The sequence below is a fragment of the Carcharodon carcharias genome, chromosome 1, assembly GCF_017639515.1.
Source record: "Carcharodon carcharias isolate sCarCar2 chromosome 1, sCarCar2.pri, whole genome shotgun sequence".
Taxonomy (NCBI): domain Eukaryota; kingdom Metazoa; phylum Chordata; class Chondrichthyes; order Lamniformes; family Lamnidae; genus Carcharodon; species Carcharodon carcharias.
The window spans coordinates 162,056,938-162,069,162 of record NC_054467.1 but is presented as its reverse complement, the minus strand read 5'-3'; the positions used below and the strand labels follow the sequence as shown (position 1 = coordinate 162,069,162).

The 12,225-nt window shown below is 44.8% G+C and overlaps 1 protein-coding gene across 1 annotated transcript in view; it reads left to right on the top strand.

The window, feature by feature from the left end:
* Window positions 1–12,225, top strand: part of mtmr7b (myotubularin related protein 7b) — a 129,563-nt gene that overhangs the window by 46,775 nt on the left and 70,563 nt on the right. Inside the window, exons 8-9 of the mRNA XM_041188124.1 lie at window positions 3,187–3,296; window positions 9,133–9,258. Coding sequence (XP_041044058.1) covers window positions 3,187–3,296; window positions 9,133–9,258 — 236 coding nt within the window. The remainder of the gene's footprint in view (window positions 1–3,186; window positions 3,297–9,132; window positions 9,259–12,225) is intronic.

Sequence of the window (12,225 nt, the reverse complement as noted above, 5' to 3'; positions counted from 1 at the left end):
CCTCCTGTACCTGAACAATCCAGCCTACTCTGATAGTCTAGCTTTTAACATAAGTATATGTGAGATTGAAAGAAATGAATGCTTGACTTGTAGCTGGTTGCAAGATTAACACTGTTAGACCATCTTCTCTTTCAGGCACTAAAACTGTGGGTGAAATCTTATCAGCCCTGTGGAGGTGGGGGCGGGAGGGTGAGAAAATTATGCTTTGGTTAGATGACCTGATGTGTTCGTGCTCCAGGCAAGTTTGCTAGAGGTGCGATTTGACCAACACCATGTACCTCCCTGGCACCAATAGGTAGCTAATTAAGATCAACTAAATGCCTACTTGGGGAAGATTGGCGACTCCACTGGGATCTTCTTGATGGCAGACAGGTCTCATGTTGAAGCCAAGTCTGGCAGAGGCCTGGAACTGGCCTCCTGGTGATGGGCTCCCTCTCTACAATGATTGCCTTGCAGCTTTGACCATGCTTTATTTTAAGCCTTTTCTGAAGTCTTTAGGAGACAAGTCCATCTTGAGTTGCCACCATTGTCTGCCACCAACATTGGCAGAGCCCACCTCTCCTGCTGGGGCTGCCGGCTACCCTCAGCTTCGGGTTCTCTTCTTGGTTCTCCCGCTTGCACAGCCCAACCACTGAGCCTAATTCCCTGAGGGGGCCTGTTAGTTAGTAGTAGGCAGGACTCGGAAGCTATCAGAGTCAGGATCCACATATGATGCCTATCCTGTTTAAAAACAATGTTAGTAAATTCTGCCGCATGTGTCCATCATAGTGAAACTCAACTTTAGTATTCCATCTTCTCTCATGAACACACAATTTCGCATTGATATCTTTTTAGTTCATTAATCAAAGTTACCAGGGCTCCAATTTGATGTAAAATCCATGTATTCCACATTTGTGTGGATATCTTATGTTCTGTACCGATTTTAAAAGCATTTTTTCCTCCCATCTTGATCTCTGAACAGTGACGCAGCCCTTGTTTATCCAAGCAAAGCCTGACCCAACATCAAATGGCTTTCTCATCTTCTACCATTCATTCGCTTTCATAGGCATTGAATTCTGCAAGTATCCAACCATTACTCCATGCTTACTCTCACTAGGCTTAGCATACCCAAAGAGCATACCTAGGGTGTAGCATTTGAAGCCACTGAGAGAGCTGGGTGAGTCTTCAAGACCAGCTGCTTCTAAAGCCACCATTCTGAGTGCAGTTGTCTCACAAGCAGAGGTGCTACCTTTAAGACTCACCCCATAATCTCCACCCTTCACTATATAATTATATATTTATGAATATCTGCAGTTTTCAGCTGGCAGCCACTAACAACAGCATGGAGCCAAGTACAGTGGGTTGCAGACAGCACTGCTGCTGGAAGGCCATGTCATTTTGAAGCATGGTATGTGGCAGACAGATAATGGAAAATTAGCAGTACAATAAAGTGGTATAGCGCCATATAATATACCAAGGAATCAAATGTAGAGTAGGACTGAAGCAGGGAGATTACAAATATTAACTTGTCTATGATACATATATTTAGCATTTTATTAAATGGAATTTCACCTCAACTTTGTATTCATCAGATAGGCTGAACTGTTCAAGTGTTCAACTATTCAAGTGTTGGTACTTGTGTTGGGAGTAGAGGACATTCTCCAGATCCACCTGATAGAACAGTTTTACTTTGGTGCTGGTGAATGTGAGCTGTACCCTACTGCCTGGGGTATAGCTGGACCTGCTAGTCTGCTGGGCACCCAGCTTATTGACCAAATTAAAGTGGGAAATGCTATTAAAATACCATCTGCAGGCCTGGCAGAAAACCGTGTCAGCTGATTGTGGACAGTGTTGTTTTGGAGATTCCATAGGGACTGTTTACATGCAGTTTTTAGTTAAGCACATGACCCATGTAAGAATTCCATCAAAATAAAGGCACCGCATTATAGGCCAGACTTTCCAACTTTGCACCGAGGATAGCCAGCAAATGTTGAGTTGTGGATACACTCCCCATACTTGTTCAGTTATTCATTGTAATATACCGAAAATTGTGTTCCTGTGATTTTCTGATCATGTGCAAACTGGCAGGTGAGTCTCCTGATGAAGACAAATCTTTGAGGTGCCCTCTGATTCTTTGAGATGTTTCCATTTCTAATTCATTTTGTATTTTATATTTGTGTACGTGTATGTATAATATTTGCAGTGGGAAAGGAACTGCCATGATGACTGTATTTTGGAGATCATTTTGTAATATGATTGTCCATAATTTTGTTTGCTGATGTGTGGTGCAAAGAACATTTTTTGTGCTGAAATGTGATTGCCGAAAATATTATAATTGTGGGAAAACAGTTTCCTGTGATACTGGATAACAAAAATAGAAAACAGCCAATTAGACAACAAAACCATAGAGACTATCTGCACTTAACCAAGAAGAAAGAAGAACATCCATATGAAAGGATGTAAATGAGTTGGAGGTGGGTCAGAGGAGGTTTACTAGATGGATACCTGGAATGAGCAGGTTGTTTTATGAGGAAAGCTTAGACAGACTGGATTTGTTTCCACTGGAGTTTAGAAGAGTGAGAAGTGACTTGATTGAAGTAGATAAGATCCTGAACAGTATTGACAAGGTGGATGTGCAAAGGATGGTTTCTCTTGTAGGTGAGTCTGGAACTAGGGGGCACTGTTTTAAGATTAGGGATTGTCCTTTTAGGGCAGAGATGAGGAGGATCCTTTTTCCTCTGAGTGTTGTATGACTTTGGAACTCTGCCTCAGGAGGCGGTGGAAGCCGGGTCATTGAACATTTTTAAGGCAGAGGTAGATAGATTCTTGTTAGGCAAGGGAATCAAAGGTTATCAGGGGTCGGTGGGAATGTGGAATTCGAAACCCAAACAGATCAGCCATGATCTTAATGAATGACGGAGCAAGCTCGAGGGGCCAAATGGCCTACTTCTGCTCCTATTTTGTATATTCATATATTGATGGTAGATGCTCAGGTCATGATATTCACCTGAGAATGAAAAGTGTTATTGTAGTCCAATGTAGTTGTCATTACTGTTGTCAACATGGATAGTTGCATGTGATGCACAATATACTTTTATTTGGAATTGTTCTATAGAACAAAAGACTATAAAATAATTGTATTTGCTGGTGTGCAGGTTTGGCATTGTGAGAATGTAACATATAACATTACTGAGATTTGCTTTTCAGTCTGTGAGCTTCGATCACCTTCAATGAGTGACTTCCTATGGGGTTTGGAGAATTCAGGCTGGTTGAAGCACATTAAAGCCATCATGGATGCTGGTATATTTATTGCAAAAGTAAGTTAACTTTCCTAAAGCTGCTTTAATGATGCTGTTTCCAGTTTTTATTTTTTGCATTTTGTTTTTCCTTCTTACATTGACACCACCCTTGTTCCTTAGGTGGGACTGTCAAACATGAGAATATCTCATTAAGGGCTAGCATGCTGCAGATTAAAATTGATAGTTTTATTTACATTTTAAAGAGTAAGTGGAAAATTGAGAACAAAATTACACTAAAAGCACAAAGGCAATATTCATAGGTCTCCAGCAATGGTTTCTTAAGGCACAAAATACACTTTTATGGATATATCACCACCTTCTGATATGAGGTTCTTTACCCTGATACACTGAAGTTGAGGAATGAACTGCATGCCTGCCAGAACATTGACATTTTTTTAAAACTCAGGAGTATAGATCAAAGGAACAGTGCTGTTCAACATGTAGCCATAGTGCTAAATATTTTTATTTTTACTTTTATCTTAAAGAAATGTAGTAAAGAATACAGGGGATATGGTGACATAGTGGTAATGTCACTGCAGTAATAATCCAGAGGCCCAGGCTAATGATGTGGGAACATGGATTTAAATCCCATCACTGCAGCAAATGCAATTAATAGATCTGGAATATACAGTCTCAGTAATGGTGACCATGAAAGTATCATTGATTGTCATAAAAACCCATTTGGTTCACAAATTCTCCTAAGAGATGAAGACCTGACATCCTTACCGGGTCTGACCTATGTGTGACTCCAGACCCACAGCAATATGATAAACTTTTAACTGTCCCCCTGAAACGGCTTAGGGATGGGCAACAAATGCTGACCTTGCCAACAATGCCCACACCCCATGAAAAAGTAAAGAAAAGAATGGGTGTATAAAATTCCCTGGGTGACCATCCTGCCCCCTCCAACACGCCCCTGACCTGTCCATAATTATTGGCCACTTAAAGGTCGCTTCCCGTCCTGGCTTCAAGTTTGAGCCTGAGAGGAAGAATTCAGGAGCAGGGGGTTGCCTCACAAGTCACCCTGTATGGGCCTCTGGTGGGAAGGATGGGACCCTCCAGGTCCTCCTTTCCAGATTGGGCATTCCCCCTCAAAGTATGTCCCCTACAGGTGCTGCCTCCATTTAGACCCCACCCCTCTCGGGCTTCGCCTTACCACCCTGCCAAGAGAAGACCCTGCACTTACCTGGGATTTAGAACCTTGGGGATGTTTGTAGTTCCAGTCCTGGCCACAGTTGCTACTGGCATTGCTAGGATGAGAGAGCTGCTGACCAATCAGATTGGTTGCCAGCTCTACTCGGAAGGAATTCCTGTCTCCAGCCAATTTACACTCCTTGGAGCATTAAATGGCTGTGGGGCTGCTATGGTGACGGGATGCGTTCCTGCTGACTCATCAGGTGGCGGGACGGGAAACCCTGTCATTCAAAAAACCCCATGCTTTGTGATGTAAATAGCAGTGAATTCAGTTGCCTCCAATCTTGTAGATACAGTAAGTCCATGAAGTCTTTAATTACGATGGCCAGAATTTTATGGGGCCTCAGGCAATGTGCTGGGAGGTGGCGTGGGAGGATGTGGGGGTGGGGGACAGGGCAGGGTAGGGTTGCATATCTGTTGTCTTCCCGCCACTTTGGCATTTTACCAGTGGTGGGAAGTTGGCAGACTGTCCTGCTGCTCAGAGGCCATTTGCGACCTTTTGCTTTGCGGAGAGACTACCAAGTACTTGCTGGCATCCTTCTGGGGGTAAGGAGGTGGGTGTCCTAATTGGGCACCCTGTGGCCCCTAGAGGGTACGACCAGTGCCAAAGGCCACCTCCTTGTAAACCCTCCATGCCCTCACCATCATAGGGTCAGAAGTGGGGATGCTTGCTGATAATTTCACAATTTCAATCCTGTTCATAATTTCCCAGATAGTGAACCTGTGCGAGCCTGCATGCAACAAGACCTGGACAACATTCAAGCTTGGAGACATAAGTGAAAAGTAATATTTGTGCTACATGAGTACCAGGTAATAATGATCTCCAGCAAGAGAGAATCAAACCATCTCTCTTGACTCTCAATGGCATTACCATCACAGAAACCCCCATTATCAACATCCAAGATGCACTGCAGCCATTCATTATGCCACTTTTGACAGCACGCTCCAACTCATTACCTCTACCACTTTAAAGGACAAAGATAGCAGGTGCATGTGAACACCAACATCAGCAAGTTCCCCTCCAAGCCACACACCATCCTGACTTGGAGCTATATTGCTGCTTCTTCACTGACGCTGGGTCAAAATCTTGACACTCCCTTCCTAGCAACATTGTGGGTGTACCTACACCATAAGGACTGCAGCAATTCAAGAAGACAGCTCACCACCGCTTTCTAAAGTGCAGTTAGGGACAGGCAATAAATGCCGCCCTAAACAAAAACAAAAATATCTAGAAAAACTCAGCAGGTCTGGCAGCATCTGCAGAAAGGAACACAGTTAATATTTTGAGTCCGAATGACCCTTCAACGGAACTAAGTAAAAATAGAAGAGAGGCAAATATAAGCTGGTTAAAGAGTGGGTTGGATAGGTAGAGCTGGATAGAGGGCCAGTGATAGATGGAGATAGCCAAACGATGTCACAGACAAAAGGACAAAGAGGTGTTGAAGGTGGTGATATTATCTAAGGAATGTGGTAATTAAGGGTAGAAAGCAGGACAAGCAAGGTACAAATAGCCCTACTGGGGGTGGGGTGAAGGAATCAAAAAAGGCCAAAAGCAATGGAAAGGAAATACATTTAAAAATAATGGAAATAGGTGGGAAAAGAAAAATCTATATAAATTATTGAAAAAAAAGAGGGGGATCGGAAAGGGAGTGGGGATGGAGGAGAGAGTTCATGGTCTAAAATTGTTGAACTCAATATTCAGTCCGGAAGTTGTAAAGTGCCTAGTCGGAAGATGAGGTGCTGTTCCTCCAGTTTGCGTTGAGCTTCACTGGAACAATGCAGCAAGCCAAGGACAGACATGTGGGCATTAGAGCAGGGTGGAGTGTTGAAATGGCAAGCGACAGGGAGGTCTGGGTAATGCTTACGGACAGACCGAATGTGTTCTGCGAAGCAGTCACCCAGTCTGCGTTTGGTCTCTCCAATGTAGAGGAAACCGCATTGGGAGCAACAAATGCAGTAGACTAAATTGAGGGAAGTGCAAGTGAAATGTTGCTTCACTTGAAAGGAGAGTTTGGGCCCTTGGACAGTGAGGAGAGGGGAAGTAAAGGGGCAGGTGTCGCATCTTCTGCATTGCATGGGAAAGTGCCATGGGAGGGGGTTGAGGAGTAGGGGGTGATGGAGGAGTTGGACCAGGGTGTCCTGGAGGGAACGATCCCTGCGGAGTGCCGCCAGGGGTACTGAAGGGGAGATATGTTAGGTGGTGGAATCATGCTAGAGTTGTCGGAAATGGCGGAGGATGATCCTTTGAATGCGGAGACTGGTGGAGTGATAAGTGAGGACAAGGGGGACCCTATCATGTTTTTGGGAGGGAGAGGAAGGTGTGAGGGCGGATGTGCGGGAGATGGGCCGGACACGGTTGAGGGCCCTGACAACCACCGTGGGTGGAAAACCTCGGTTAAGGAAGAAGGAAGACATATCAGAGGAACTGTTTTTGAAAGTGGAAGCATCAGAACAGATGCGACGGAGGCAAAGGAACTGAGAGAATGGGATGGAATCCTTACAGGAAGCGGGGTGTGATGAGCTATAGTCGAGGTAACTGTGGGAGTCAGTAGGCTTGTAATAGATATTGGTGGACAGTCTATCACCAGAATTTGAGACAGAGAGGTCAAGGAAGGGAAGTGTCAGAGATGGACCATGTGAAAATGATGGAGGGGTGGAAATTGGAAGCAAAATTAATAAATTTTTCCAGGTCCAGACGAGAGCATGAAGCAGCACCGAAGTAATCATCGATGAACCGGAGAAAGAGTTGTTGGAGGGGGCTGGAGTAGGACTGGGACAAGGAATGTTCCACATACCCCATAAAGAGACAGGCATAGCTGGGGCCCATGCGGGTACCCATAGCCACACCTTTTATTTGGAGGAAGTGAGAGGAGTTTAAGGAGAAATTGTTCAGTGTAAGATAAATGCTGTCCTTGTCAGTGATACTCACATTCCATGATTGTATTTAAAAAAAGCTAATCCTCCATAAGGACCTTCATAGGACTCTGTTACTGCCTCATGATCTAACTACTTTATTTTATTCTTCTGTGATATGTGGGCATCACCGACAAGGCGAGCATTTGTTGACTATCCCTAATTGCCCTTGATAATGCGGTGGTGACTCTTGAACTTCTGTTCATCTGGTGCAGATACTCACATAGTGCTGCGAGGAAGGAAATTCCAGGATTTTGATCCAGTGACAGTGAAGGAACTGCGATATAGTTCCAAATCCGGATGCTCTATAGCTTGAGATGAATTTGCAGTTGGTGGTATTCCCATGCATCTGTTCTCTTATCTTTCTAGGTGGTAGAGACTGTGGGTTTGGAAGGTGCTGTCGAAGGAACTTTGGTGAGTTGCTGCAGTGCATCTTGTAAATGGGAACACACTGCTGACAATGTGTGCCAATGGTGGAGGGAGTGAATGTTTAAGGTGGTAGGGGGCTGCTTTGTCCTGGATGGTGTCCAGTTTCTTGAGTATGTTAGTGCTGCAGTCACTCAACAAGTGAAGAGTGTTCCATTGCACTCCTGATTTGTGCCTTGTAGATGGTAGACAGGCTTTGGGGAATCAGGTGTATTACTCACCTCAGAATTTGCCTTCTTTGACTTGCTCTTGCAACCATGGTATTTATATAAAACAAAAACAGAATTACCTGGAAAAACTCAGCAGGTCTGGCAGCATCGACGGAGAAGAAAAGAGTTGACGTTTTGAGTCCTCATGACCCTTCTGAGTGAATATTAGGAGAGGGGTGAAATATAAGCTGCTTTAAGGTGGCGGGGGGGAGAGAAGTTGGGGGGTGATGTGGTTGTAGGGACAAGCAAGCAGAGATAGGTGCAGATAATCAAAAGATGTCACAGACAGAGGAACAAAGAGGTGTTGAAGGTGGTGATATTATCTAAACGAATGTGCTAATTAAGAATAGATGGCAGGGCACTCAAGGTACAGCTCTAGTGGGGGTGGGGTGGAAAGACTAGCAGGGCATACGAGATTTAAAAATAATGGAAATAGGTGGGAAAAGAAAAATCTATATAAATTATTGGAAAAAACAAAAGGAATGGGGAAGAAACTGAAAGGGGTGGGGATGGAGGAGGGAGTTCAAGATCTAAAGTTGTTGAATTCAATATTCAGTCTGGAAGGCTGTAAAGTGCCTAGTCGGAAGATGAGGTGCTGTTCCTCCAGTTTGCGTTGAGCTTTACTGGAACAATGCAGCAAGCCAAGGACAGACATGTGGGCAAGAGAGCAGGGTGGAGTGTTAAAATGGCAAGTGGCAGGGAGGTTTGGGTCTTTCTTTCTTGTATTTATATAACTAGTCCAGTTCCGTTTTTGGTCAATGATAACCTCCACAATGTTGATATTGGGGGATTCAGTGATGGTAATGCCATTGAATGTCAAAAGGATATGGTTAGATTCTCTCTTGTTGGAGATGATCATTGCCTGGCACTTGTGTAGTGCAAATGTTACTTCCGCCACCCCCTACGGTCAGTGGTAGTAGCAATGGAAGGCAGGAAAATCTGTGGTCACATGAGTCTCACTTCCTTGCCATCATTTATGTGTGACAGACAGTAGGAGGTGACTGATTGCCTTACTTGTAGCATATAAAGGTAAATAACAAAGATGAATTTTGTAATATGATGCATAGGGTTTAGGTTCTTTGACATAAATATGATGCAACATATTGTTTCAGGCAGTTGCCGAGGAAGCAGCCAGTGTGCTCGTTCACTGCTCAGATGGTTGGGACAGAACTGCACAGGTTTGCTCCATAGCAAGCCTGTTACTTGACGCATTTTACAGAACCATAAAGGGATTCATGGTAAGCAGAACATGATATACCAAAGAATAAATGGGGAGCAGGCATGTTGAGTGCATAGAAGCAAGAGTACATGCTAATGTTTTTATTATTTTTTTTCCTCTGTTCTTAATCCCTTATTTTGAAGACTCAACTGTGTTGAGGCGTGTGAAAACACAATACCGAGGATGCTGAAAATGAAATAAAAACAGAATGCTGGATCTAATCAGGTCAAGTAGTATTTGTGGGGAGGGAATCAGATTTAAAGTTTCAGGTCAATGATCTTTCACCAGGGAGTGGTTCCAGTGTCACCATCTGGTACTTTTGCTTATGTTACCATTCTTCATGTGTGAAACTTGACAATGATCAATGGTAGTCAATTTTGTTGTTGCTTATATCACAACTAAGACTGATCCGAACTTAATAGCCATACGTACATTTTGCATCAGGTATTTCTCAATATTGATCAGTAGGAAACCTGTCTTATTTTCCTTTCCTGTTTGAAGCCCAGAGGCAGTGAGGCCCATGATACTACTGCCAAGCTCAAATTAGGGAAATAAACTAAGGGTGGGATTTTTCCCCCCAGTGCACTAAGCGCAGTGGCGGGCATGAAAAATAGCATTTTACCTGCCAGCCGTAATGATGGGTTTTTGAGTCTTATCGTCCGTTTCCTGCCGCATTAATTATGCATGCATTGGAAACAAGCTGGATTGCAGGCGGGCAGCCTCTGATTCGCCTGCCCCATTGTGAGCTCACGCTTCCTTAATCTGGGTGCCATATTTAAACAGCCACACACAGCGTTCTCTGCATACTGCCCAGGACTGCATCACTGAAGACGTGGCCGCTAAAGTTAAGAATATGGCAGCCCTCAAGTTTAGTGACGCCTCAATGGAACGCCTGCTTGGTGCTGTGGATGCCTGCCGTGATGTCCTCTACTCCGTGATGGTTGAAGGAGGGTCCACCAACATCACCACTTCTGCTTGGGAGCTACTGGCAGGAGTGGTCAGTGCAAATGTTGCCTAGAGGAGGTCATCCAGTGCAGAAAGATGATAAGTGATCTCATCATGCTGTCAGGGTAAGTCAACTATCTCATCACTCTCAACCCACACACTCACATTCACAGGGATATCTCACACTGCCAGTTAGTGCCACCTTGCGGGATTAGCCTTGTATGGAAGCACATCATTGCTTCACTTTCCTGATTGCCTTCATTGTCATTCAAAGGCTCCTAAGATGTATCAGCTGTGCATCTCTCTTCATTTGGAAATGTACAGTTCAGTTGGATGCCCCTTTAATTGGCTTCCCAAGTGCAGTACATCTGCCCTCCAATTGGCCCTCAGAGCCCTCACCAGCAGACTATCTCCTCATTTTAATTATATACTGCGCCATTGCTGCAGGTTGGAAGATGGTGGAGCTGAAGTCTCACTACCAAACCAGCTTGGAACCTCCCTGTGTGAATGTGGAAATTCCTCCAATTGTCCTGCAGGAGCTTAATGTTCAGGTTTCCCTTCCTCCAAGAACCTCTCAGTCCACCCCCCGTATTCCTTGGTCCCATCATGATTGTGGTGGATATCCCTTTGTCACTCCCAGAACATGCTGAGGTAGGTGTGTCTATGCCTCATGTGGACTTCACCCCTCCCCATTTTGAGGACACTTGCATAGACTGACATATACCATGCCCCCCCCCACCTGCCCACCCCACTTTCTGACACCCTTGAACACCCCCACAATACCTTTTCCCTATCTTAAGGCTGCAAATTGCCTCCCATGACTGAGTATGTCATCTGCGGCCCAGTATGATGCCAGAAAATATTCCCCCCCCCTCCGCCCCTGACCAACTTTGTATGAGGCTACAACAACGTCCTGCGGTACGCAGGAGATATCCTGCGGATGCATCCTAGGTATGATCTAGACTGACGTGCCTTCCTCTACCTGGACTGGGACAGGACGGTCTTCGTAAGCTCAACATTGAAGCGTTACTTCACTCAGTGATCCTCCCATTCTGGCCTAAAGTTGCTTATGTCATTCTGTAAGTGACTCTCTCCCCATCCTGGCCCTGAGGACACTCCCCTCACCCCTCCCCTCCCCCAGGTGCACCCTACTACTGCACCCCCCCCCCAACTCGTGTCTGAGTACAACCTTCCCCACTCTCCACTCTTTACCCACCCCCCTCACCCTAGTGGAATCCTTGCCCTGCAGCACATTCCTTTCCCTCAGGACAGTTTCTCACCTTTCCCAGTGCAGGTCTTACCCTGCAGCCCCTGGTCTTGCTTCAGATCATTTTCCCACTTTACCCTGCAGCACATTAAAAGCTGCCCCTGCCTTACCATTGGTCTGATAAGTAGAAACTTGCCTTTGACACCCCCCCGAAAGTGATGTGGTGCTGCTTCCGAAGCCCGGTGCTGAGTCTGAATTGCTACGAGTGCTGCGCGATGCAAGGTAGGTGAATGAATCTCGAAGTCATGAGCGAAGTGCAGGTCTCCAGTTACACATCGCTTATATACTATTGTGAAACGTGTCGGTCTAATTGGAAACCGACATGCCCTCTTGATCCAGCGTGGTAGAATGTTTCCAGCAAGCACCACTTATAATGAGGTAGAAATGTAGTAAAATTATGTTTTTGATGTGCTGTGGTGGGAAATGCAGGCCTGTCATTGGTGGCTGGAGCAGATGATCCCGGACTGCTTTTACGATGGCAGTAGATTGATTTTTCTGACCTCGCAATATTTTCCACTCCCACCTGCCATGATGTGGGCGGGGCCGGAAATCCCACCCCCAAGACTTGGCTAATATAACTCAGTACTATAGCTGCAATGAACTTAGCCACTGAGTCTTTGTTTTTTTAATCCTTCCTAAATGTTCATGTGATACATGCAGCAAGGCCAACAGTTCTGTTGCAGCAGTTTCCTAGTTCAATAATTAATATTTTAATTGTTATTCAATCATTTTTGTCAATTTTATTTATGTTCATGAGTTTTTTTGGCTTTAGAA